General features: G+C 35.1%; 1 protein-coding gene across 3 annotated transcripts; it reads right to left on the reverse strand.

Moving 5' to 3' along the window:
- Nucleotides 1-3,979: 3,979 nt before the first annotated feature.
- Nucleotides 3,980-21,967, reverse strand: LOC125648137 (von Willebrand factor A domain-containing protein 5A-like). Of its 3 annotated transcripts, XM_056141248.1 has the most exons (16): nucleotides 21,783-21,967; nucleotides 21,510-21,621; nucleotides 21,279-21,383; nucleotides 19,986-20,112; nucleotides 19,677-19,818; nucleotides 17,910-17,986; nucleotides 17,613-17,727; nucleotides 13,548-13,715; nucleotides 9,230-9,401; nucleotides 8,303-8,518; nucleotides 8,048-8,218; nucleotides 7,878-7,973; nucleotides 7,643-7,708; nucleotides 6,304-6,357; nucleotides 5,938-6,065; nucleotides 3,980-4,726 (listed from the first exon to the last, which is right to left on the reverse strand). In XM_056141248.1, exons 1-16 carry the CDS (start codon nucleotides 21,876-21,878, stop codon nucleotides 4,556-4,558), a joined length of 2,016 nt encoding a protein of 671 aa, XP_055997223.1. In that variant the 5' UTR covers nucleotides 21,879-21,967; the 3' UTR covers nucleotides 3,980-4,555. The 3 variants fall into 3 exon arrangements, with proteins under 3 accessions (XP_055997223.1, XP_055997226.1, XP_055997224.1); XM_056141251.1 differs by lacking the exon at nucleotides 8,048-8,218; XM_056141249.1 differs by lacking the exon at nucleotides 7,878-7,973.
- Between the last annotated feature and the right edge of the window lie 5,104 nt (nucleotides 21,968-27,071).

Below are 27,071 nucleotides of genomic sequence, written 5' to 3' on the forward strand. Positions count from 1 at the left end.
TTTGCTTTTACTAAAAAATCAAACGAATTTTTCATCCAATCAGCATCGTTGTTAAGTCCTAACTTTAAAAGTTATCAAATGATATTAGCATAATATTTGATGACAAGAACCAGACTATTAGGATAAAAACATGGTCATGGGAAAATCGTGAAATGTATTGTAGAAATTTAGACAGTGTATTTATTCAATTGATAACGATTATAAATAATGCTACCAAAGAAGACACAGAAGATGTGATGCTAGAATCTGTAAGAAAAACATTTGGTATATAAAATATAAACATTAACACACTGAACAAAGATAAAGATATTCATAATGAAATTTGGTTTAATTCTGATTGTTACAATGCTCGTAAACATTTTCGGAAATCAAAACGATTGTATAGAAAGTATGGTTCTAGAATACATAAAGATCAACTTTGCACAGCTGAAAGAAAGTATAAATGTACTTTCGATAAGCCTCTTAAAACCAAACATGATATGATTCTGCGTATGGTCAGTTTCTAAATCAAAGCAGGCTACTGGCAAACAGGTTGGTGGTGCAGGAGTTCAAACACTCTACTTTAAAGTCAACATTTCGCAAATGTTTTGGTTGTTGTAATGATTTACCTTGCCAATTAAAGTTGAAGATAACAAACAGTGACCAATCTCATAACTCATCTGATACGTTTCATACCGATTGTTACGCTGTTCTTGTCACATTGATTTTGACTGTGAATTACTCAGTTTAACTGATGAAGAAGGGGTCACAGCAGGCGTGACCGGTCGACAGGGGATGCTTACTACTTCTAGACACCTGACCCTTCCTCTGGTATATTCAGATGTCCGTGTTTGCCCAACTCGGTATTTCGCATTCCTTAAAGGAGTTATGAGATCACTGTTCGTTATTTTCACATTTCATGTATTTGCATTCCAATATTTTGTCTTTGAAATGATCGTCACCAATTGTAATGTTAGCACTTTCACTTTTAAATACGATGCAGTTGTGAAGGATGGGATAAGAAATCTGGATAAATATATCAATTTTATCACAGAAATTGAAGTAGAATTTAAATTTAAAAAATAAAATTCATTTTTGACAATAAATGATGATATGAATTGTAACCCTTTAAGCTGGCATGCTTTATGAATAGTTTTTATTAGTAAAATAAAAAAAAAGATACAAGAATTATAATAAATAGGCATATTTATAATATGTCGATAAATCAATCTTTCTTCATTCGAGCCACCTCTGCTTCATTGATGTTATTTTTATTTATTGTACTTTTATCAAAGCGTATTCACCCTCACGTGTGTTTGTACTATACAGTGTATGTCCTTTGCCAGGAACTTGCTTCGTATGTGTAAACGTTTTAGGCAACATGCATGGTGATTCTCAGTAAAGCACAGTATATCTCACCCCAATCTACTGAAGTAAACCGTTGCATGTATATGTATGTTCATATTGGACAATTTGTACTTACATGTAGCGGGCGAGTGTGTTGATGGTCTGCTCCATTGACTATCTTGAACCATTTCCAAACAAAAAGTGTTTTAAAAGAACACTCTTTTTGAACAGTTCTATTTGTATGCATTAATAGTAGATGTAGGTAGAGTTCTAGTGTCAGATATTATAAAATAAAAATGATTAAAACTGAACCAGAATATTTGTTTTCAAGGACAGTGTTTCATGAATTTCATATGAAATAAATGATTTTTTTCCTGAGTTCCGTCTCATAGGTAGAGTTGTCGTTCGTATTCATGCATTCGTAATCGTCACTTTTGAATTTGATCACTGTTCGTTATCTTCACCTTGCATTTGCAGGACTTGCAACGAAAATCAATGATATGGTTCAGAATATGAATAACTAATGATACGGTCGAGTCTTCTGACGACCCATATTAAGGTATTTGGGGAAAAGTATGCTGTGATCTCAAATTTAGTCACGCTGGCCCCTTACTAAAAGTATATGGCTATACATACTGAAATTCTGTCCGGATCATATCTTGCACATTATGACGCCTAAGATAATCAAACCTGGTCAGTTGATGCATCGTAGGGAAAAAAGGTTTGCCAGATTCCAAAATTGTGTCACTCTAACTTCATTGTTAAATTTCATGGCTATGCAATATCAACTCGCATCTTAGTGAACTTGAGTTTAAGTTACCCCGATTTTATGTGGATGTAGTTGCAAACAACATAGTTACAGCTTAGGATGACCACTACTTCTACTTTATATTTGGACTACATGGAGGATACTTCATATGAACGGTGAGCATTCTCATAACTCCTATAAGCAATGCAAAATAGAGAGTTGAGCAAACACGGACCCCTGGATATACCAGAAGTGGAGTGAGGTGCCTTGGAGGAGTAAAAATCCCCCTGTCGACCGGTCACATCCGCCATGAGACCTATATCTTGATCAGGTAAATGGAGTTATCCAAAGTCACAATCAGTGTGCCAAGAACGGCCTAACAATCGGTATGAAACACGTCAGACAGCATTTGACCGACTGGCAAGTTGTATTGGCAAACTAGATCGTTATAATGATCATAAAAGTTGCGAAATGCGAATTTTAAACTAGTCTGTTGAAACCTCTGCATAATCAACTTGTCTGTCAGTAGCTTCAGTCGATTTAAAAAAAAGCTTATCATACGCAGAACAAGCTCTTGCGTATCGAATCAGTTGAGATATATAAACACCATATGCAGGTGATAATGGAATATTACTACATAACTATGGGATCATGACGAGGGATAAACTGAAATCATCCCGTTTGTCATGAAGTTGAGTTGTTAGTTTGCTGTAAAAATATACTTTCAATAAAATATTTAAATAGCGGACGACTCAGTCTTTTATTTCGAGTTCACAGGGACATATCGAATTGATATGTGAATGAAAATTATTATTATTGATAGATTAAGCACAGTCGATATATCTAAACCACAGCGAGATATGTTTTCTTCTCACGTAGAAGTTTTTTGAATAGATTCTGCTTCATAAGAATATTAAAACAGCTCAGCTAACTAAGGAGCACAATTCGTGCCTATGTTATTTGAGCATGTCCACATACGTTTTATCATGTGGCTTGATGCACCTGTGGATGGCTGTAAAGTTTGCGAAAAATGACGTAATTGGGAATCATGTGCTAACTCTGAAAGGTTTTCCTTGACATATCAGGGTTATGGCGATCTTCAGTCGTGTCAACCTACAATCACCAAACTTCGTGGCTACAGTGTATGAACTGTGGGATTTTCGCCCCACAAAGTACGCCTTCACCATGATTGGAGGAATTCAAATCTGGGCGAATTCGAATTTACTAATAACCCCGGAAAATTAATAAATGGTTTGGGATGAATTCTAAATGGGATGAAATAGCTTTTCAATGCACATAAGTTAGTGTTTCTCATTGACTCATTTTGGCAACGTCGCTATCTCTATGAGTTATAAATAGATGAATAAAGGTGAACGTGGAAATGTCTGAGTGGTGTTGGTTGTGCGCATTTCCATTACAAACCATACCCGTAGATTTTATTTATGCAATGTCAGTATCATCAGTTAATGAATTACATGACTACAGAAATGGTACGGGTGGAGGTTAATTTCCACTAAAATATCGTAATCGCATATCTAATGTAAATACACGTAACACCACGTTTACGGCAGTAGCCATCATTTGGAGTACTATTATGTATAACCGTCTTCATTCACTCCATGGTTCAAGTTTGAATTCGTCATTTGTCATTTGGACAATGCTGGGGTCTTCGCATATTTTTAATTGTATCTATCTTTTGTCTTGGATCACAATGAAACGTTGGTAGAACAAAACACTGGTATTGCATGGATATTGTAGCACGAACATCAATGTATAAGAATGGTTTTAAAAACAAGTGTAAAAAATAGTAGTATTCAAACCTTTAGTGCATGTATTTGTATTAATGTATTTTTCAAATAAGTTTTCATTTCATTGGAAATACATGTTTTTGATTTAACAATTCCAGATATTTTTAGATTTATTGATTCAATAGACATATATCTAATATGTTACAAAACGAAAGCGTAAAATGGTATTGGCAACAAGAATCTGGTCATGAAATGCTTGATACTGAACTTTAAACTTAAATATTTTCTTAAATATATTAACATATCTGTGCTAACTGTACCAGTTTAATACATTACCATTACACTGCTTACAGTAATACTTAACCATGAATTTATCGCCCAAAGGTTTATGCATCATACATCAACATCGCTTACTTACATGTAGATACCATCTATAATAATTATTATTTTCGTTCTTTCCATCTTTATATATCCTAATGAGAACCTAATCTAAACCTAGCAATGTATATATATACTTCTTATAATTGACATAAATTGGGGTACACAAAGAACATTGTAGAGCACAACAAATTTTCACAAAAACTTTTTTTTTGAATTCATTTACTCGAAGACATTTCCATCATTCATTCATATGATGTGACCTACAACTTGTTATACCATTGGTCATCAATATGCATGATGTGACGGACGCATGACTCATTGTGGATTATAATAACCATATAATATCATCGGGTTATGCCGACAGAAATATCATGGCTTCCTGCACGATGTCTTTCTCCTCCGTGTCCTTTGTCTTCAGCCAATTCAAAGCTTTTTCCACTATCATTTCCCACTCGTCCTTTTTGTCTGGGAATTCTTTTTTTAAGAACGCAATAGCAAGAGCTGTGGCCCACACGTCTGTGTCCTGCAAAATTTCGAGCATCCTCCACAATTTCATTAATTCACAAGAAACAACACATGCTAGTAACATTACATATCTATTTGTTTTTTGTTTAATGTCCCATTCGAGAATTTTACACGGATATAGAGACGACACCAGCTTCAGATGAAGCTCCACAAAGTTCTATTGATGTAAGACGCTTAATCAAGACCATAGCTGTCTTTTTCATCGATTCAACTCTCGATCCAAGTCCAGAGTAAAATGTAATACTAGTAAGATTAAAGCAATACAAGCTGTAACTGACGATGAATAAATTGAAAAATAAAAGAATAAATATTTAGCATATTTGTGATTGAATACATATAAAATAATTGAATCAAAGTGAATCTGAAGCAATATACTCGTCATATCAGCAGAAAATGACGATTTATGAATCAATGTCATCCTGCCAGATATTCCTGTTCGTAAAATCCGATGTACATTGACCTCGGGGGTCACCGGTTTGGAAAAGGCGACAGAGAGGCACTGATGAGCACGTGTGAAATTTGTAAACAATTTAACATGTGAATTGTTTAGACAATTTACTATCAAAATGTCATTCGATTGACACTTTAGCGTAATTATTACTTTCTTAAATTTATAATACTTCCCGTCATTCATGAAACGATGTAATATTGTAAATAAACAAAACGTGTAGTTACCCACATCTTTTTTCATCTCCGTCTCAGCAACCTGATTATGTTCGGCAATCATCGTTCCCATGTTCGTGCATACAATGACGGTTTATACGAAACGCCCAGTGTAGGTATGCTCTCAAACAATATATACGTCCTTGTTTATTTTGCTGGATTTGTCTTCATATCTTCGGGGTTATATTACTTATACCGATAAGAGTTAATTGATGCACAATTGGATAGTTGAAAATATACCGTCAGTTATAGCTTGTATTGCTTTAATGTATTAGTGAATTTCATTTAACCACAAGCGCCTGATATTAGACATGAAAGTCACGTGTATTTTCAATATGACCTTCCAAACGTAGGCCCCGTTTAACGATACGCGTTGGTACGCTAAATAACGTTCACTCTTACGGCAGTAAGAGCCAAGCATAGGTGGCGCTTAAATTCAGTTAAAGCTGGTGGCGTCTTCAGAAGTGGACGTAAAACAGCGAACACATATAAACCTACTAGGTATACCTTGATATAGGAAAAACTGTAATGAAATGACAATCATACCTTAACTATTGATGATCCCTGTATTTCTTCCTCTGGCTTGTTTAACATACTTGATAAGTTGTCTAACTGCCAAGATCCATCAAATTTCTGTTTCTCAATCAACTGCATCATTTTCCAAATGTTGTCATCTAAAGTTGAAAAGAACAGACTGTGGTAGTTTCTTTCCAAATCAAAACGACAATATGAAAAGATCAAGTATTTAAGAAAAAAGGATTTGTTATTGTCTAAATAAGCTAATTTCTTTTATGTTAATGTTATTTGCATTATTTTGTTTTCCATGTACCAAACAAATCTGGTTTTGATTCCATTATGCACATGGGAATCAAATAAATAACACAGGCTTTACTTTTACTTCATAAAATGCACCTTTGACAAAACCTGTGCCTTTCACAACATCTCTACGTTCATGATCTTCATCCACTGAAAACAGATGGAGTAAAATGGTTTGTCACAGTTTACAGCAGTATGATTTTAACAACTTTCTAACAAAAATAATCGGAATGTTGGTACTTTAATCAAAGAACAATACTTGAAGTATCAAGCATTTCATCCACCAATCCACAGCTTGCCAAGGACAGTTTCGGGTGTGTATATAAAATATGTTTAGATACCAGAGTGAGTTGATAGCATGTTGATTCATTTAGAATTATCTTATTTCTCTCCGCATTCTCCAAGAGTTTAAGATTTTCTAAGTAAGCAGTGAATTTTAATCATCATTATTCATGAAAATACAAGTATTGAAACAATATTGTCTATGATGATGGCTTATTTTAAGCTCCACCAATTCACTAAAAAGTTCATTAAAACTTTACCGAGTTTCTCTATATAAAAGTAAAAGAATAAAAGTATATTTCCTTTAAAGTACATTACTCCCCAATCTGAGGTATATACCATACAAATATCACTACCTCAGACTATTCCCTGACTAATATCTATTAATATCTTTTAACCAATTAAAGTACTCTCTGGGCCAAAATTGTGAGAACTGTGACGTAATTCTATTAGCAGACGTTAGAATAGATCACGTAGAATGATGGTGGATGGAACGTATGACAATATTGTTTCTTTAAATTGTTTGGGTATAATAAAACAGTTAATGGCTTATCAATTTATGGCTACCCCTCGACAAAAATGCTAATCCTGTAGTGACTTCTCCGCTTCGGGATATCCCTTTTTGTCTTGGGGGACCATAAAGTTGCTATCTCTCTCATACCCATTCTCTAACTGTATACGTCTTTGTTTTTAAAGAGATAGAGAAATTCCATATATTTATAAATGCGTTGCTGTTACGTTTATAGTTCGAAAACTAGTCAAACTTTGGAGGATCGATGCAAACATGTTGATGATAAAATGACAAAAAAAACCCAACTCATTACTATGTAAATTATGCTGGCGACAGCGACACCCGCTTGTAACTTTGCCGATAGAAAAAAACACGTATTGATGGAAATAATTTGAATATACTTGATTTTATCAGCTTCGACAATGGTGTACATGTAGCAAGCGTCAATAAAGTATCTGAATTTTTAATAATAACAGTTTTGAAGTATTCTATTAGATTCAAATTATAATCGTCAACTAAAACTAAATTATAGTCTTATACTGAAAGCAAATGAACTGAACTGGTTTGTCACTATTTACACATAGTATTTTTAACAACTTTTAAGCACATTTCTAATAGGTTATTTCAAATGAAAAACTATACTTGGAGAATTCATCATCGCACTCTCCATTGCATGAGATTCGTAGGACATCATCGTGTCTGAAACACCTGAAAAGAGTATGCGAAGATATCAGGAAAATCTTTTTTCTTCTTTACACAATTTCCTAGATAATGCACTTTATTATTGATATAATAAACATGTTTGTGAAAATGATGTCCATGATGATTGGTTTCACCTGATACAACATTAAATCTTTTTAATATTAAAAGATTAGACCTGTAGAGATGAAGTTCTTAGCCATAGGGCAATCAGTTTGACACAAGAATTTCTTCGACCGCCGCTTAGTTCGTACGCCGCTTAACTTCGTCGATGCTGTAATAAGAAACAACTACATAATGCTGTCTTCACATCCACGAATAATATATTTTTTTGTCTCATATACCTACTATAGACTGAGCAGTCCAACATTTCAAGTCTCGAAAAAACAGGAGCCATATAATGCAATGCACCAGGGGAACTTGAAGACGGTGGTCGCTTTGATGCGGACTTCATACGTTTTGAACCATCTGTAGACACGTCCGCATCTTTACTCTGCATCATGGTTTTGGGTAATATATCTTTTAATGGAATTCATAAATTAATGTAAAGCTATAAAACTTTCAACCAACATATTACATAAGAAATTACACAATGTTGCTTACTTGAAAAAAATTCAACAAACTTCTCTCCAAATCCTGATTTAGGTTTAGACGTTGGGGATGTCAAATTGTAAGAAGACAGATCAAACGATTCATTGCTGCACGATTCCATTTCAACATCCTCAGAAGTCAAAGGTGTTGCCGTTTTATCCACGCCAACAAAAGCTGTGTATTTGCAGGGAACATTCATTGCAGTGCTTAGTGCCACCAACGCATTTTCTAATGGATATAGAAAGCATTATTCACGACACGAGCTATGGATATCATGAAATTGTTGGGACAACCCATCCATTCTTCATGACCAAGAAAAATTTAATTACTTGTGAAAAATACAAAAAAAAAAACCCCCATAAAATACAGAGACAAAGAAATAGCAATAATACTATTCTAATCTAATCTAAATCACAATGGTATAGCTCAGCAAGTTGTCTGAAGGGAACGGGAACCCGGGAGACTGTATACACAATATTTTTCGTCAACGATTAATCTTTGCCCCATTCGCCCACACACTTGGGTGAATTTGAAAAGGAGCAAAATCTTAAATTATATATTATTTTATAGGGGAACTTAACTTTCGGCGAATTTGAAATTAATCAAAAATGTTTTTGAGTGTCGTTAGTCAACAATATAACGGATGGTCAATAACCATGCACACAATTATTCATATGTGATAAGACAGGACCCACCAAGTACTTCTCTCCCCTCCATCGCTAGGGGCGTTGTTGTATTAAAAATGACATACTATGCAACCTACACACTTAAGAGGTTGAATAATGAGTTACAATTATGAGATGTTGTGGAAACTGGAAAGAAAGACATATTTCATAGAGAGGCAAGTTAATTCATTTCAAAATACCATCATCGTCATGTCTTAATATCTGACGACATGTAAGGAAGCTTGTTAAATGAATTGTTATTGATATAGTTTACCGTCAGCCATATTCAGTTCCATCTCAGTCAATTTCGACTTAGCAGCAAGTCTGTGAAGCGGACAAGAATCGTCGGCATGAGTGCACGAGTTCATGTCAAACTCCATGGAAAATTTAACATTCTTTTTGCCAGCTTTACCAGTCAACATCAAAGTGGGTTTGCCTGAGAAGTCCTATCAAAATCATAATACAAACTCAAGTAAATATCGTTGTGACAGAATAGTTTCCTTTAGAATATGAAATTCATTTTAAACCTTTTCCTAGAAAATATTAATGTTCATTTAAAACAAATGCGCATGATGTTTTATAAATGCAGTTAAATGGGATGCTTTATTTCAATAACATATATTTGAAAGATTGATAGTGGTAATAAGATTCAAAGCAAGACGTGTTACATTATTTATTGTTAATACGTTGATGGTGCTATAGTTAAAATGATGTTGCTACCTTTACGACAACCAATCGCGGTTTCTCAGCCGTAGAGTGTGACCGGGGAGGGGGGGGGGGTCGTGAGTTCGAGTGCTATGGTCGTGACAAACATAGGCAGTGATAGCTCTATCGTCACACACTTGGCATTTGGAAGTGAGATCTATGGGTCTTTCGGATATCACCTTAAAAACGGAGGTCCCGTATCGCGGTAGGTGTTACATAAAAGAACCCTAACTGCTACGGCCCTGAGCGCTAAGCATAGGTCTAAATTTGTGGGACTTCACCTGCAGCTGATGACATCTCAATATGAGTGACAAATTCTCGACTGGACGTTAAATATACAACTAACCAACTAAACTTAAGTGCGAGAGCAGCTTTACTACGCATTCTATGGACTTTGACAACCTGAAAAATTCTGTAAACGGTCATTAGCGAACCTAAAAAGTGTTTTGTTTTGTCGAGGATCACTGTGTCGTATGTGTATATGTAAATATATATAAGAAAGAAATACTATTAAAAGACGTTCCAGACGATATATTGCCGAAATTTACACGGCAATCACGTAACACGTTTATCCAGTGAATGAGCTTTATTGTATTCCCAGGCAAATTTATACATGTTATATGTGCAGATTCAGAAGCTAGACGAATTCCATCCAATGCATTTTTTCAAGGAATACAATTTTTGCAAAGGAATATCACGTAGTGTAAAGAAATATACAAAGAAATGTTTGCTTTCTACCAAGCTAGCTCACTCCCTGTATAGTCTGTACTGGTCGATGGAAGAGTTGTACTTGCCAAAAACTCAAAAGATACGGAAAACGAACAAATATTGTAACGTAATGAAGATCACACAATGTGAAAGAAATCTTCAAGGATCAGTAATTAATACCAGTGTGGTGATACCCTACAAATCACCATGCAATGATTCCCATGTAATATTGGTGTATTTTTTAAAATAAATAAATGTTTATTTGGTGTATATTACTTACTTACTTAATCCTCTTCGTGTTAGGAAACACATAACGCCTTCACTGAGGATCGCCATCTCTGTCTGTCTGCTGCCATGTTCTGATCCGGCCCCAAGTCCATCCACACTCCTTCATCTCTTTCTCTACTGATCGCCGCCATGTTTCCTTTGGTCTCCCTCTATTTCTCTTTCCTGCTGGTGTCCATCTCATGGCGATCTTTGGGATTGATGTTGCTCCCATCCTGTGGACATGTCCGATCCATTTTCATCGTCTCATCTTGATCATCTCAGATATTGGTGATGTTGACGTTCTCTGATATAGATCTTTGTTGCTGATGGTGTTGGGCCAGAAGACCTTCAGAATCCATCGTAGGCATTTTGTCTGGAAGACATCCAGTCTGTGGACAATACCTTTGGTCACCTTCCACGACTCGGCACCATATAGGAGGACTCCAATGATGTTACTCTTGAATATCCTGATTATATGGTTGTATGCACGGATGCTTGCTCTAGGGGATCATTTATGTGGGAAGAAACCGGAGTACTCGGAGGAAACCCATGTGTCCGAGCGGGCGATCTCCATACTCTCTCAAATACAACCACTGCCGATCACGGGGATCGAACTCGGTTTGCAGCGGTGAGAAGCGAGAGCGCTACCTCTGAGCTACCCGGACACCCCAAGCAGCAAATTAGAACATTACTTTATTGTCCAGATTTAACAAGGATTGATAATTTCAGATAAATTACGTAGATTCAAGTATGTTATATGTTAAATGCCCTCTTTTTGTAATGTGTTTGCTTTGTTTTCGTTTACATAATAATAAATAAGGATCTATCCAAAAGCCTAAAATTAAGTAAGCTGAATATGATTATTACTTATATGTCAAGATGATGGTTACAAGTACATATCTTTATAGGCGTAAATACAATGTTTCTGTCATAGTAAGGTGGAATGGTTGATTTTCATATTGTGCGAGCATGCTAAGTTAACGGCAATCATTGGGGAGGGTTGTCACCATGTGTTAAATCAACAGGCATACCAAGATATTGAAAATGCACACTCAACGTGGAAATCCGGGTTAGAATAGGTCCTCATTACCCCTTCCTTGTAATAAGGGCCTCATCTTCAGATAAAACCGCAAAATCCGTGTCACATCAGGTATGACACGTTAAAGAACCACCCCTGCTAAAAGACCGTAAGAGCCAATTATACAATTTAGGTCTAATTTTTCAGCCCTTCACAGGCAATGGTTACGTCTCTATATCAGTGAAATATTCTCCCGACAGACTTTAAACAATCTAGAATCAATGAAAGGTTGCTATTTCTAAATTTAAAAAAAAAACTCAACAGAGATTTGTATTTCCCGTCGCACATAAAATCTCCTCAATTAGATATGCCGCTTCATCATTTATATGATGGCTTCAAAGCAAGGACCGTGTTATATCTGTCTTCTGATCAGATATTGGATTTCGTAATGCAATTTTTACATCATCGCAAACCGCGGCAAAATGTGGAAGAAAGCTATATGAAGATTCCAGACCGTGACATTAGGGATGACTCATTTTCAGTCAAAGTGGCACACTACATTGTGCCGGAGATCATAGAAAGAGGATGGAAAAGAGATAGCACACATACGATCAGATTCCGAGGTACATGAGATATGACTTTGCGAAATCAAAATAGACGGTAAATAGAATTACGTGAGTTTTACTGGACCCCGAACATTTGTTTGGTGTAAATGTCACATAGGTTGTATTAACTGAAATGTTTGCCACTGAAAGTTTTGTCGTTAAAGAAAGGAAATATTCGCCTTTCTTCAACGAACAGTAATCAATTTCATAACTACCATGATTAATACAAAATAAAAAGTTGGGCAAACACAGCCCCTGGATACACAAGAGGTGGGAGTAGGTGCCTAGGAGAAGTAAGCATTTCCTGTAGACCGGTTACACTCGCTGTGAACTCTCTGTCTTGATCAGGGAAACTGAGTAATCTGTAGTTAAAATCAGTGTGTCTCAAAATGCTTTCACAATCGGTAAGAAACATGTCAAACAAATTTGACCCAATGGTATGTTATATGGACAAACTAGACCATTATAAAGGTCATAAAATTTGCGAATTGCTGACATTAAACGAAACTGTTGAAACCACTGAAATATCAATTTGTTTGTCAGTAGCCTGCAATGGGAAGTTGACGATGAAGAAGTTGAAACCATCCCCTTTGGCATAAAGTTGAGCTGCTAGTTTGCCGTTCATACTCAATTTCAATAAAATATCTAAGAACGAAGCAGATGTGAAGAACTCCATAATGTCTTTGTCTCGAGTCACAGGGATATATCGAATGGACAGATAAATGAAAATTATTATCGCTGATAGAAGCATTTGAATAAACTCTGCTTCATAAGAATATAAAATCAGGTCAGGTAAGGAAGGAGCACAATTCGTGGCCATGTGAATTCCATCAGACTGTTGGAAAACATGATAATCAAAGACGAAAAGAATGTCGATGAGAATTTTCATTTCAATTTCAGAGTACTTGTATGTGAAATCACATGGGTTATTAACAAAAAAATGTTGGATGACTGATCATTAGGTACGAATATTTGCTTTTTCGAATTTTGTTGACGAAGCAACTGTATATAATATAAAAATGTCTAGTCTGTAATTCATCATGAGGAATAGTTGAGTAAAGTGTTGAAAAGTCATGGGTTTTGATGTTGTTGATTTGAGAAAGATTTTGCGATTTCAAAGAAGTATACTGTCTGTCATATATTTGGTTGCAGGTACGTGTTAAAATGTTGCTGAAGTTTACTTCCTAAACATTTATTTTTACTTGGTACATGTACGGGCTATTCTTTTTTTTTAAATAGCTCGTGTGATTATAAAGAAGTTTACATGATAAATTTTAATATTGACCTACCTTCGGAATATCACCGGAAATTATTGCATACAAGATTATCCTTTCTCCAGGGTAAACGGGAGGTACTTCATCAGGTGCATTTATAACAGTGCAACCTTCAGGGATAGTCCATGTTAAGGACACATCAGCAATTCCACGTTGTAAACTACATCTCATAGCGGACATAACCTATAAAGAAGATATAATGTCAATTCAGGTAAAGGAATTGGATTGATTTGTGTATTTACTGGGATACTTCTTCCCTCCGTAAATAAGGTTTTCAAACACATAGAATGATTTCGAAATCTACAACCTATCGTTAATCTGAATGCTGTATGGCGTGTTTTGTACCTATAGCTAGGACATGTTTGACCACGGACTATTCCTTTTACCTGTGCCGGTTAAAAGGGAACACTTATTTCACCTATTTTTACTGATCAGTTTTTATATTCTTATGAGGCATAATTTATTCAGAAGCTTCAGTCTACATTACGATATATAAACGCCGTTTTATCTATCATTGATGGTCATTTTCGTTTTTGTGTCCGCTCGATATAAAGTCAGCATTTCGCAAATTATATGATCGTTAAAATGACCTTCATTTTTTGCAGTTACTGTCATTACACCGGATGTGGGAAGCGTGCTTACCGATGGGTTCTTAAACTTAAGATAGAATAGTAGTAAGAAATAGGGTTAAGCTTACGGTATAAAATCTTTATCATGGGCTGAGTTTTAACGTGTCGACCTTATATTTGTCCACAACATCAAAGGATTACAAGTTAATGATTGCATGGGTTGGTTGCACATGTAATTTCTGGCATATTCATTGTGGAGTTTTCGTCGTTGATAATATTGATAAAAAGTAATAATGAATAATTGTTCATCCTTATTATTCTGATCTAAACTGAAATACCGTGGACTGCGAGAAATCACATACGGGACACATAAATGACTAAGATTTTGTACAGTTATACCAACTGTCAGTAATTACACTTAATTTCTACAAAAATTCCTTAACTGACACTTAATTACAATCATAAATAGTAAATTCTCTATATATTCCTTATAATAATGCAATCACTTGAGGACTCCATCGTGTTGTACAGGGGGATATAACTCGTGCTGCACTGTGAACAACATATCCCATTATCTAATTGCAAATACAACATGTTTATTTGTTTGAATGCTGTCTGACATGTTTCATACGAATTGTTTAGTCGTTCTTTATATACTGATTTTGATTACAGATCACCTGATCAAGATATAGGGCTCATGACGGTTGTGACCGATGTTTATTAATCTTTACCTCTGTCAAAATTAATAGTCATTAAGATAGACGTACATGCGCAACCAGTGTATTTATACTTATTCATTCATACACTAGTCACAACAGCATCGCATTCATGCAAAATGGTTATTATTACAATGGCCTACATTTTTTCACAATGTTATGCGAATTATTTCTCCGTGATTACAGATGGAGCGCAGCATATTGCGGTCCACAGTTGACGGTGTCATATAAGGAATAAATGGAAACTTTACAAATTTTGATTGCAATCAATTGCCAGTTAAGGAATTTTTGTAAGAAGTAAGTGTGATGACTTAAAAATAGTTGAACTGAGCAATAATAGTTTAGTTACTGATAGCATCTACTAGTAGGTGTCTCTTGCATTGTTTTCTCGCAAGCATTGTATGGAAATGATGCAAGAAAGTATGTAAATATTAACTAGTCCTCGACTTCTTCAGATCAGAACCAGGATGTCTTTAGTATATCAGCAATTCTTCATTATTAATTTTTATCACTATTTTCGACAACCAAAACTCATGCAATAAGATATGCCTAAAACACATGTGCAAGCAATGCATACAATGTATATTATCAATTTATCATTTCACACTGAACAAACCTGCTTGTTGCTACATGTAGATGTACACCAGGTAGCAATAAACAGAACATGGGTTTTTTAAAATAATTTACTTGTCAAGAAATGTAGAGCAATATTATGAAATCATCCCCTGTTTTTAAACGATACAACGTGAGTGTGATTCAATCTCTTGAAAGTTAAATTTTCTGTAAATCATTCTACTTACGGCTCTTCTTGCACTTCAATTACATTACTCAAATGAGCTCAAAAACAATTATCACGCACCTAGTAACAATAGGTCTGTCCTCTCTTTTTATTACATGCAAAGTAAGTGCAAAGTTCGATCTATAGATAAGCTGCAAGCCCCCCCCCCCCCCTCTTAAAAACAGTATTGTGAATGGTATAGTGGAAAAGCAAAATTTAACCACTTAATGGAACTGAAAGATCAACCCTTGAAGCCTTCCTTCTTTAAAAAAAATTTACTTGTCAAGAATTGTAGGGTATAATAATGAAGTCAACGCCCCCCCCCTTTTTTTTTTAAAAAAACGATTCAACGTGTCTGATTATATTACATGCTTTCATTGTGCTTTAATTCTACGTGTCTGTTATTTTTAAATCAGATTACTACTGAAATTCTAGATATTAATTGCATTATAACTTGGACAGAAATTACGTCAAATACGCCTATAACACCCCCTCCCCCTCCCCAACTACACAATTTGATGAAGTTCAATATTCAAAAAGTAAGTTTTCTCCATAAAATCGAAGAAATTAAACCTTGTTTGTGTCTTAGGTATTATACAAACTGTTAAAACTCAGGATAATAAAGAATTTGGTAACGTAAGCTTTACTATACATTATTTGCTACTATTTATATGAAGCTTAGGACCGCAATCGCAAGTGCGCCCCCAACTTCCGGTGTAAGGGGAGTGAATGGGAAATGTAGGCCATTACTAGAGATATCAAACTAAAAAAACATGGACATGTAAATATTTGTACTTTGAATTTACACTACCTGATGAGACTAGCATGTCAATTTGACAAACTATAGCTCGGAAAAGAATGTCTATTACCGGAAACATGTATTAATATGTAAATTTTCAAACCCTATATGGGGCTCTATCTTGGTCATGGTGTGAACAAACTTATATATCAAATACAGATACTTTTATAATTGTTTTGGCCTTTCTGATATAGTGGTATTTGAGATTTTTCTATCCCCTTGCATTTCATTGCAGGAAGGGATATGATAACGGGCCCTTTTGTGTGTGTGTAACACTAAAATTGATTGATTGATTGCGGTTTTACGTCGCTTTGGCAATATTTCAGCCATTAACTAATTGAAATGTTTGGTTGTGAGTGTTTGAGTTTCCCTGACAACCCCCAGTGAGCATATTCTTTACTACAATTGACGACACTTCACAGACCACAGTTTTTACTCAATTAATTTTATACTTCACACGTAGCTTTCTTATGAAGAGAGTAAAACACTAATGTCTTTGGGGTCAAATGTTCACCACGAGACTTCATAGGAAAAGCTTGTGGTCAGTCTACACGTCACATTTTTGCTCCATTGATTTCATATTTCACTTGTAGCTTTGTGACAAAGAGAGGGAAAACCTGATTGATCTTGGGGTCAAAGATCAAGGTGACTTAGGGATATCATATACAAAGCTTGTAGACATTCATGTCGAGGGGGTATGCCCCGTTCCTGTTTTTCAATACTCCATCAGCTCGTATTTTCCTATTATCTTCCCTTGATAGGGAACATGGTTATTCATTTGAATACATTTACTAAGCAAGGATACTTTGTGCCAAGTTTGTTTGAAGTTAGCTGGGTGTTTCTGGAGAAGAAGGGTTTGCAATGACAGCGTTGATAACCACAACAGACACATTTTGATAAAAGAAAAGATCACTTCAGATTTCAGTTCGGATGATCTAAAACCGTTCTGAATTATAAGAATAGTTTTTCGGTGATTTATAATCATGAGAGCTCATTTTCGTGATTTTGTGAAATTAAGGAACTTCGTAAGTGATCATTCAGTAAAGTACGACATAACATTGTAGATACAAATTCGAGGACATTTAGTGAATGCTGTTGATAATATACATGTAAATCAAATCACTATCAAGCGTAAGGATTCCGCAGCATTCCTTTCATGCGACAAGAATTGCTCATCCATGAATAGATTATGTATACATCCATTTCTTTCTCCCTCACCTTTGACTGCAGTCGATCTTTATCTTTCACAAATGTTGCCTTTCCATTGCTGACTTTGGCGACATTCCGTATCAATTCCGTCGAACAGCCGTTTCCAATACCAAACGTAAACACCCTTCATAAATCAATGAATGCTTTAAGTTGAGCAATTTTAATTTTTGTTCTAATCTTTGTAATTGGTTATTTTATCGTAAAGAACTCCAAACAATAAACCCCTGATCCAAGAAACGGAACGAGTTCAAAATTACAATATACATTTATTTGCTCAAGTATCAATGCAATGAAATTTCCAAATACCTTGTGTTTTCCTGCTTTCTTACCATCTGTACTATTTTTGATACATTGCTAACCTGCCCATCTGTCAGCAAAAATACCTAATAAAGAGTCAATAATATATATATAGCACGTTGAGACATATAGATTGCTTGATTGTACATTGTTTAACGTCTCACTCGAAATTTGTCACTCATGGAGACGTCACCATTGCCGGTGAAGGACTACAATTAGGTGTATGTCCGGGGCTTACGGTATTTGAGCAAATAGATGAAATACCAATATAGGATTTATTGCCCTTGACAACATTATTCATTACAAATAATTGATTATATATAACGGTAGAGTAATTTTTACTATAAATAGTTGAGAATGTTTTTTTTTCATTTTATACAGTGAATAACATTGTTCTGAAAGATACATTTATCTAATGCCCTATTTAATTTGATAGAAATGTTTTACAAAAACATATGACATCACACGACAATCGATCTACCTTAAGCAATGTGGCAAGAAACTTTCAGTGTAAACTATTCAGAACAGATAAACTAGCAATGAAAGGTGAAGATATCGAACAGTGATCAATCTCATAGCTCATTGAAGGAATACAGAATAGAGATTTCGGAAAACACGAGCCCTTGGATCAGCCAGAGGTGGAATCAGTTGCCTAGGAGGTATAAGCATCCCCTGGGTCACAACCACTGGGAGCTCTATATCATGATCAGTGAAACGGACTAATTAGTAGTCAAATTATGTGTGCAAAAAGGCCCTCACAATGGGTATGAAACATGTCAAACAACATTTGATCTAATGATTATGGGCAAACTAGATCATCGTAAGGACCATCGAATTTGCAAAATGCTGACTTTAAATGAGACTGTTGAAACCACTGTAATATCAACTTGTTTATGAATAGCCTGCCTCGATTAAAAAACTAATCATACTTCGAACAAGCTCTTGCGTATCGAATCAGTTGTAGAAGTATATAATAATAATACTAAAAGTACACTTATATAGCGCCTTATCTAAAAATACTCTAAAGCCCTGTACAACATACTAAAATTTACAATTGATAATTAAAAGAAAAACCATAGAATACACAACGAATAATCCTTACACATATAAGCATGAATGCAACATTATGTCATAATGGATAAAAAGTACAAATCAAGACAATTTAAAGTATAAAATATGATGCAAGCATATTTGTAGGAAATATATACAGGGCGGGGAGTTTAACTTATAATGCAAAACTTATACGGTACCAATTTTGATGCACCAGATGCGCATTTCGACAAATAATGTCTCTTCAGTGATGCTCAACCGAAATGTTTGAAATCCGAAATAACTATGAAGTTTTAGAGCTAAATATAGCCAAAACCAGCGTGCCAAAAAGTGGAACCAAATTCGTCCAAGGATAAGAGCTATGCATGAGGGAGATAATCCTTAATTTTGAATGAATTTCTAAATTTTATAAAAGCAATTAAATATACATCCGTATTTTCAAGCCAGTAACGAAGTACTTAGCTACTGGGCTGTAGAGACCCTCGGGGACTAACAGTCCACCAGCAGAGGCCTCGACCCAGGGGTCATAATATGTTGGAATACAAGACTAAACTTTTTTTATGACGAAAAATGTTGCTTATATTGATGGCATTTATTCACGTGTTGGTAAATTATGGAACTGGTGGCATGAGTTTAATGCTTTCCTTTCAGTCTATATTCTGGTTTGAAGTATCAGAGTATGGAGTAGCTTCAATTAATCTATTGCATTTTGAGTTATGTACTTACTTGTCTAGCATAAGAGCCTGAATGTTTGTTCTTGAAAATATTCTCCAATGGCTTGAAAATTTCTGTTCCTCCCATATCTGCGCACATATTTCTCTGAAGTTCCAGAGCTTTCTCCAAAGTTTCCTCATTATATGGTTTACTCCTGAAAATATTGCATTTTATTTCTATTTCATGTAAGGCGATACGATGAAAGTATGTTTTTAAATTATTAAACATCATTAAGCAGAGAAACTAGAATTATGAATGATACAATGATATTGCTAATAAAAATGATACATTTTCTCCGCTGTGATAATTTAAATTTCTTACTTTGAAAACAATGTCGTAAATGTTGTTCCAAAACTGACAATATTGAATATGCAGTTGATAGGCAGGCTTTTGAGCAACAACAATAATGTTTCTTTAGCTTTATCAATGCGTTCTCCATTCATCGATCCTATATGTATACATAAGTAGGTATCATTTTATTCCTCAGAATATATGTACTGGTATATGTTCGGATATACACGTAATATGGGTATTTATATTGTGCAATTTGTATATAAATACTGCAAAATACTAGAACAGTGTTCAGTCACTACTGGTTGTAATGTTCACACCATGTACTAAATAAACTGAAAGAGATTGTATGACATGTTTATAAAATTAGTCCAAGTCTATGCTCGTTGTTTTCTGATAGTAGGGCAGGGTAAAAATAACCATTTTGAATCACAATACAACATTTGTCAGTAAAACGTTATCTTAATACCGTCGTAATTTTACATTTCGGTCAAGTTGATAATAAGAATAAAGTTGTATCTGATTTCTTGCACAAGGCACACACAACTTCACTACAAAAGCACTAAAGTTAATTATCCGCGGGGATCTGGGTTTCAATAGGTCCATCGTAACGCCTGCTTGTCGCAATAGGCGAATAAACAGGGTGGTCCTTCGGATGATGCAGAAATCGAGGTCCCGTGTTACAACATTTATGGAACAATAAACGTCCCTCTCTGCTCAAAGGCCGTAAGCGCCAAACATAGGCTTGAATTTTGCAGAGTTTCACCGGCTACAACTGGCGGCATATGCCAATTGTTAGGCTGTACTTGGCACAATTTTGACTTCGGATAACTTTGCTTACCTGATCAAGATATATGACTCTTGGTGGATGTGATCGATCGACAGGGAATGCTTACTCCTCCTAGGCATATAATCTGACCGGGTTTGCCCAACTCTCTATTTTTATTGCTTGTAGGAGTTATGAGATTGATCACTGTTCGTTATCTTCACCTTACATTGATGAAATTGATCAAAGTTCATTATTTTCACCTTTCACAAATATGGGAAGTTGACGACGGAGAAGCTGAAATCATCTCGTTTGTCATAACGTTGAGTTGTTAGTTTGTCGTTAATAATCCGTTAAAGAATTCCCGTTAAGAAGCATTACAAAAATGTTTGTAAGCATGTGTGTGTACAGGGCCATAAAGTGCATGGAATGTGTAGGAAAAAAATTTAGTATCTCTTTCTATAAACCAAGTAGCTGATAAATGAGTGTATTTAATCATTCTTTGCCTATCAAAAATAATGTGCTTCTAATAAGAGATATTTTATGTGTATTCTCACCTGAACGGTCTATCACAAACACAAATTCACAAAGCAAGTCTGCATCTAGCTTCTCGAATTCCGGTGAGAAATTAATCATCAATACACCGGACGACAAAAACCCATCTGTAAATATACCAGTATTTCACAAAAGAAAATCTGTTTTGACATATGTTTTAATCATTACATAATATTGAATAGTATAGTGGAACAAGTCACGTGTAGTAAATTCATATGATTTTAATAACTAACTTTTACTGTCTCTTAAGCCCTTCTCAAAAATTGTTCCTGGTTTCTCAAAACCTTTGTAGTGCAATACAATTGAAAAGTCAGAACCAGGCTTCAGTTGCTTTGGTAAGCTCATCTGTTGACAAAAATACATTATAAAAAGCTATGTTTATCATGGTTTCCCAGATATATACGGATGGCCATTTTGCCATACACTCCAGCATACAATCCCATTGGAGAATTGTACAAATGTGTATTATTTGATAATTAGACATAACGCCCAGGTTGTGTACATACTTTATTCTCAGTAATATCAGCGAAGACGTCATACTCCATTTTGTTCTCGAACACCATCACATTTTTTCCTCCAGCGACAATTGTTTCCAAGGTCATAGTGAAATTAGAATAATACAGCGTTTCAACTTCAGACAATATCGTATCTAATGTCGTGTCGTGACATTCTTCCGATTCAGAACCATCAGTTGGTGCTGAAAGTTATAAACTATATGGTACTCATTCAACTAACAACTTGTTTCTGCGATTTCAACATATTTCGATTTTTTAAAAAACACAAGTTATCGTTCTTGTCTTGGTTGAACAATATTATGAAACCATGGTATAAATGAAGTGCAGGTGTTATGAATGACAAAAACAATGAAGTTTGATCAACGGTTAAGAACAGTGCATAGGTTTCTATTATGGTTTGATGGCATGTAAATTTAACGACACTTAAACTTCCTGCAAACAAACGTCTTTCACAACTGGTAAAAACGAATATAAAAACTGCATTCATGTTCTCCGACGTCAACTTTCCATATTTACGATCGTAGGAAGATATCGAACAGTGATCAATCTCATAACTCGTATAAACAATACAAAACAAACATGGACTCCTGGATATACCAGAGGGGGGATCAGGTGCCTAGGAGTAGTAACCATCCCCTGTTGACCGGTCAAACCCGCTTTGAGCCCTGTATCTTGATAAGATAAACGGAGTTATCCGTAGTCAAAATCAGTCTGCCCAGAACGACTTAACAATCGGCATGAAACACGTCAGACAGCATTTTACCCAATGATAGGCTGTGTTGGCAAACTAGATCCTTATAAGGACGATATAATTTGCGAAATTCTGATTTTAAACGAGACTGTTGTTTGTCAGTAGCCTGCTTTAATTTAAAAACTGATCATACGCAAAACAAGCTCTTATGTATCAAATAAGTTATCACCCCTGGCCCCTTGTAAAATCCACAAGCTCTCCACATATTATTCTCTGCAACCTCAATCAGGGCATTGTGGAATCGCTCACCTGTAAATCATGATGAACGTGTCATTTCAACAATAATTTTATGGTAACTTTGTGTTGTCAAATTACACACTAACAGTGTATTACATTTTAAGCACAGCGATCCCTCTCAGCAAGTAAAGCTTTAGATGTGATGATATTATCATTAACACATGAAAGAGATATAGTCAAACTTATATCATTGTGATACGTATTTATTTACAAGTTTTGATATCTGATACAACCTACCTCCCGCGTCTTGTCTGTTGTAAACAATAACCATGGCTACATTTGTAGATTGACCAAGGACTATTTCCATCCAAGGCTTCTCTGTGAAAATAGTGTGCAGAAACAGACGGTTCAATGGACAGATTGTTGTAGTGTCTGTGGCGTAATGAGGATAAAAAATATGGTATGCTGCATCCTCTACCACTCTGACGTCCTTGTTAGCAGCAACTGTAAGTTTTTATTTAAAACAAAATATCATTTGACATATTTAGCCTTCTTACAACCAAAAACATTGTTCGCAAAAGAAGGAAAGAATATTATATGATTACAACCCATTCAAACTATCTGGTGAACTATGTTGTTTGTGTATGTAAGATTGATTGATTGTATATTGTTTAAAGGACACATATCGTGTTTTCAAAGTATACAAAATTATATGCATTTTGTCTTCCTTATGCTTATAGAAATTAATTGTAATAGTTCGTTCGCTGAAGTATTGCGATAATTAGCCACAATACGGACTTAAATCTAAGCCCCGATTTCAAAAAGCCTAGTTAATTAGATAGGTAGTCACGTGGTACAGTGACGTCATATGCGACCTTCGTCGATCAACTTGTTGTAAAAGTAGTGTTAGATATTTTTAAAAACTCGGGTTTTAGGGGCCTAATAAATTTACCATGGATAACATTTATTTCGATGTTAACAAATTTCCCGAGTCTTATATCTTTTAGCCACCAGTGCATACAAGCGGCCCAAATGTAGCGAGGAAAGCGAGTATGAAACCTGCGAGTAAATAATGTTTACATGGGATCACTGTCTAAACACAATATGGTAATGTCATTTCTGTAAAGAACTGTAATTAGCGTTGTTGCTTTTTGAAAATTTACAGTGCAATTATTATTAAATTTATTTTGGAGAAGTTAGATCTAAATTATGATACGATTATGTATCATTGACAACTAGGCCTACTGTCACGGGTGCATTTCGAGAGAAAAAATAATAATAAAAATTATCAAACTTGTGGTGAAAATCCCAATACTTTTAGATTATTTTATTCAAGCAATTTTATTAATCATTATTTTTTTGTTATCTACACGTTGTTACTTAGGAAGTGGGAGCGCGGCGTGCTGTACGTTGTTGTAAACACGTACGTGTTCCTTAAAAAAAATGAAAGCATTATAATTCAATTCAAAGTTGGGAAATATCATATTTTATTATTTATAATTGAAAGTTCAATTATCTTTTATCTTCAAATTTCTTTTTTAAAACTACCAGTTGGTAGACACTGCTAGCGAAGTTCTGCCTATATGGTGTTACAAGGTGAAGGTCAGTTGGTGCGAGTGTGTATTGAATTTGAGAGCAGAACGGAAAGCATAAGCCGTAGGCCTATATGTAACAGTGGGTAGCTTCGATAGAACCATTTTCTCGCAGTTTATCTACGTCTTTGTCCAAGTGCTTGTTTAAAAAAGTACAGGGACAAATTATACTGGGTTTTTTATGGCAAAGTCGTTGTGCCGACAAAAAATATTCACGTCTTGTCCCTCATACCTTCTTTCGAAAATTGAAAAAAACACAGTCCAAAGCCTCTCTACTGACAGCAAGTACACCCTTAAACGGCACAAAACACCCTAATGCAGTGTTATTTACAAGCCGTTAATGTGATAATTGTTTGTTTGTCAATTAAATCTAATCTGTTAATGAAATGGCTAACAACTGTTTTCAAATCTTCTCGATCGAGGTCGCATATGACGTCACAGATAATGGCGCGTAAAATATCGAAGAAAATATGCATATCGCAAGATTTGAATTTCATCGCTTTCAAACTCGAAAACTACGCAAACTGTTTCCTTTAAAACACATGTAAAGTAGTTTTAGGCATGAAATGAATTAATTTTGCTGAAAAAATTAAAAAGTTTAAAAACATGCGATGTATCCTTTAACGTCCCTCTCGAGAATCACTAACTCATATGGAAACATCACCACCGCCGGTGAAGGACTGTAAAATTTAGACATGTGCTCGGCGCTTATGAACATTGAGCAGAGATGGGAATTTTTATCGTGCTACACCTGCTGTGACCAGGTGCCTCGTTTTTTGCGGTCTCATCCAAAGGACTGCATCATATGATTGCCTCTTACGACAAGCAAAGGGGGTACTGAGGACCTATTCTAACCCGGATCCCCACGGGATTGTATCCCAAAGGTTCGTAAGACGCGCATCTTATATGTTTATTATATTTTGTATCTATCAGTAATGTACAAAAATACATGTACAGCTTACTCCACTTATATTGAAGTCGCTTATTTTGAAATATCGTTTATTTTGAAGTAAAACAAAATCTCCAGTCTCAGTCTCTCATTTTCTTTGCAAGAAAATATCTGTTAAATTGAAATATCGGTTATTTTGAAATCAATTATCGGTCCGCTGAGTAGATAATGTATTGTTTTTATAACGGCTATCTTGAAGTCACCTGCAATGGTAGTTGTCCCAGTTGGTGACATTATAATTTCACAGGTAGGTGTCAGTTATTGGTTTGCCGTGGATTAATTTTCATTGCGTGTTTTTATAGGAATAAAACAATAGTGGGCTATAATCATTCTTTAACAGCTTGATGACTGGATCGTTTGTAAAATTTGACCTCCCCACAAAAAGGAAAATTTTATCATTGGACACCAAATACAAATTAATAACTGCAATAGATATAAGAATTTGAAGTCAAAATCTGAAATGACAATTTTGCTTAACCCTGTAATTTCAAACACGTTACCGCTATCACAGTGCATTAAATATAGTTTTTGTAAGACTGGGTTCACATTAAAATCTCAAAATAAAATCTATAACATCTGACGCGGACAACGACAATGTCTTTACAGACAACATGATGCCACTTACTAATGTTCTTCAACTTTATTTTTTTTAAAACATGGTTCTGAAATTCTGATGTTAGACATACATATGTGTCAAACGTTTTCACTGCGATCGTTTCAAGGGAAGAACTTACTTCCAATATTATGTACATGTACATACTGCTAGGGAAGTATCAGTGACGAGAGCAAAAACAAAATTCCGGATGAAAATGTGAGGTACAATCAACCTCGAAATTGTATGTGAAAATTTAATAATAATAAAAAAGATTATGAACAGACGCTACCTAAAGTAGACGACAAAATTTTTGTAGACATCGGAAATTGAAATATTCATTCTTGGTCAGCTCAATAAGAAACAAAAGTTACCAAAACTCACATTTTTTTTGTTGGTAAAATAAAAATCTCCAGTGGACTAAATTCAATCAATTATCTAAATGTTGTAAATTATGTAATGTAATAAATTCATGTTTCTGCTTTCGTAATCGGGATTGAGATGCCAGATGAAGCCTCCGATATGGTTGACATTTCCGATTTCGCTGATCTTGAACTTCGGTTATATTGAAAAAAAAGATTGGTTCCCTGAATTTCAATATCTCCGGAGTAAGCTGTAGCTAACAAAAAAAGCTATTTATTGTAGGGAATATCAAGTTGCACTTTATCGTATTAACAGACAAAATAATACAAACTTGAGGAGCATGCATCTTACATGGAATGATTGAAATGTGTAAGTGAAATAATTATGTATTCTTCATATATATTCCTTATATTATACCAATGGTTCCAAATAGAATAGATTGTATATCGTTTAAAGTCTCGCTCGAGAATATTTCACTCATATGGGGACGTTACCATTGTCGGTAAAGGGCTGCAAAATTTAGACCTATGATCGACGCATACGGCCGTTGAGCAGGGGGGTCTTTACCGTGTCTTTCTTGCTGTGATAAGGGACCTCGGTTTTTGCAGTATTACCCAAAGGACCGTCCCATTTAATTGCCAATTACGACGAGAAAGGGGTACTGAGGACCCATTCTAACCCGGGTCCCTACGGTGCTCAAATAGGAGGATAATGCGCTTTTTCAACATAAAAAGTATAATAATCAAATGTAATAATAGAATATAGGAGATGCTCACCATTCGAACTGATCTGGTGTGCGTATGCCTACAAATATATTAATTGATATTAATATCAATTATCAATATTGATTAAATGA

Source organism: Ostrea edulis, chromosome 6 (genome assembly GCF_947568905.1).
Source record: "Ostrea edulis chromosome 6, xbOstEdul1.1, whole genome shotgun sequence".
Classification (NCBI taxonomy): Eukaryota; Metazoa; Mollusca; class Bivalvia; order Ostreida; family Ostreidae; genus Ostrea; species Ostrea edulis.

Excerpts from the sequence above, each read along its gene's own strand:
- LOC125648137 (XM_056141248.1), bottom strand. The coding sequence starts at position 21,878 with ATGACCTTGGAAACAATTGTCGCTGGAGGAAAAAATGTGATGGTGTTC. Across the intron at positions 21,384-21,509 it reads GGGCTTAAGAGACAGTAAAA|ATGGGTTTTTGTCGTCCGGT; the intron begins GTTAGTTATTAA and ends GTATATTTACAG. Across the intron at positions 17,728-17,909 it reads AGAAAGCAGGAAAACACAAG|GGTGTTTACGTTTGGTATTG; the intron begins GTATTTGGAAAT and ends TGATTTATGAAG.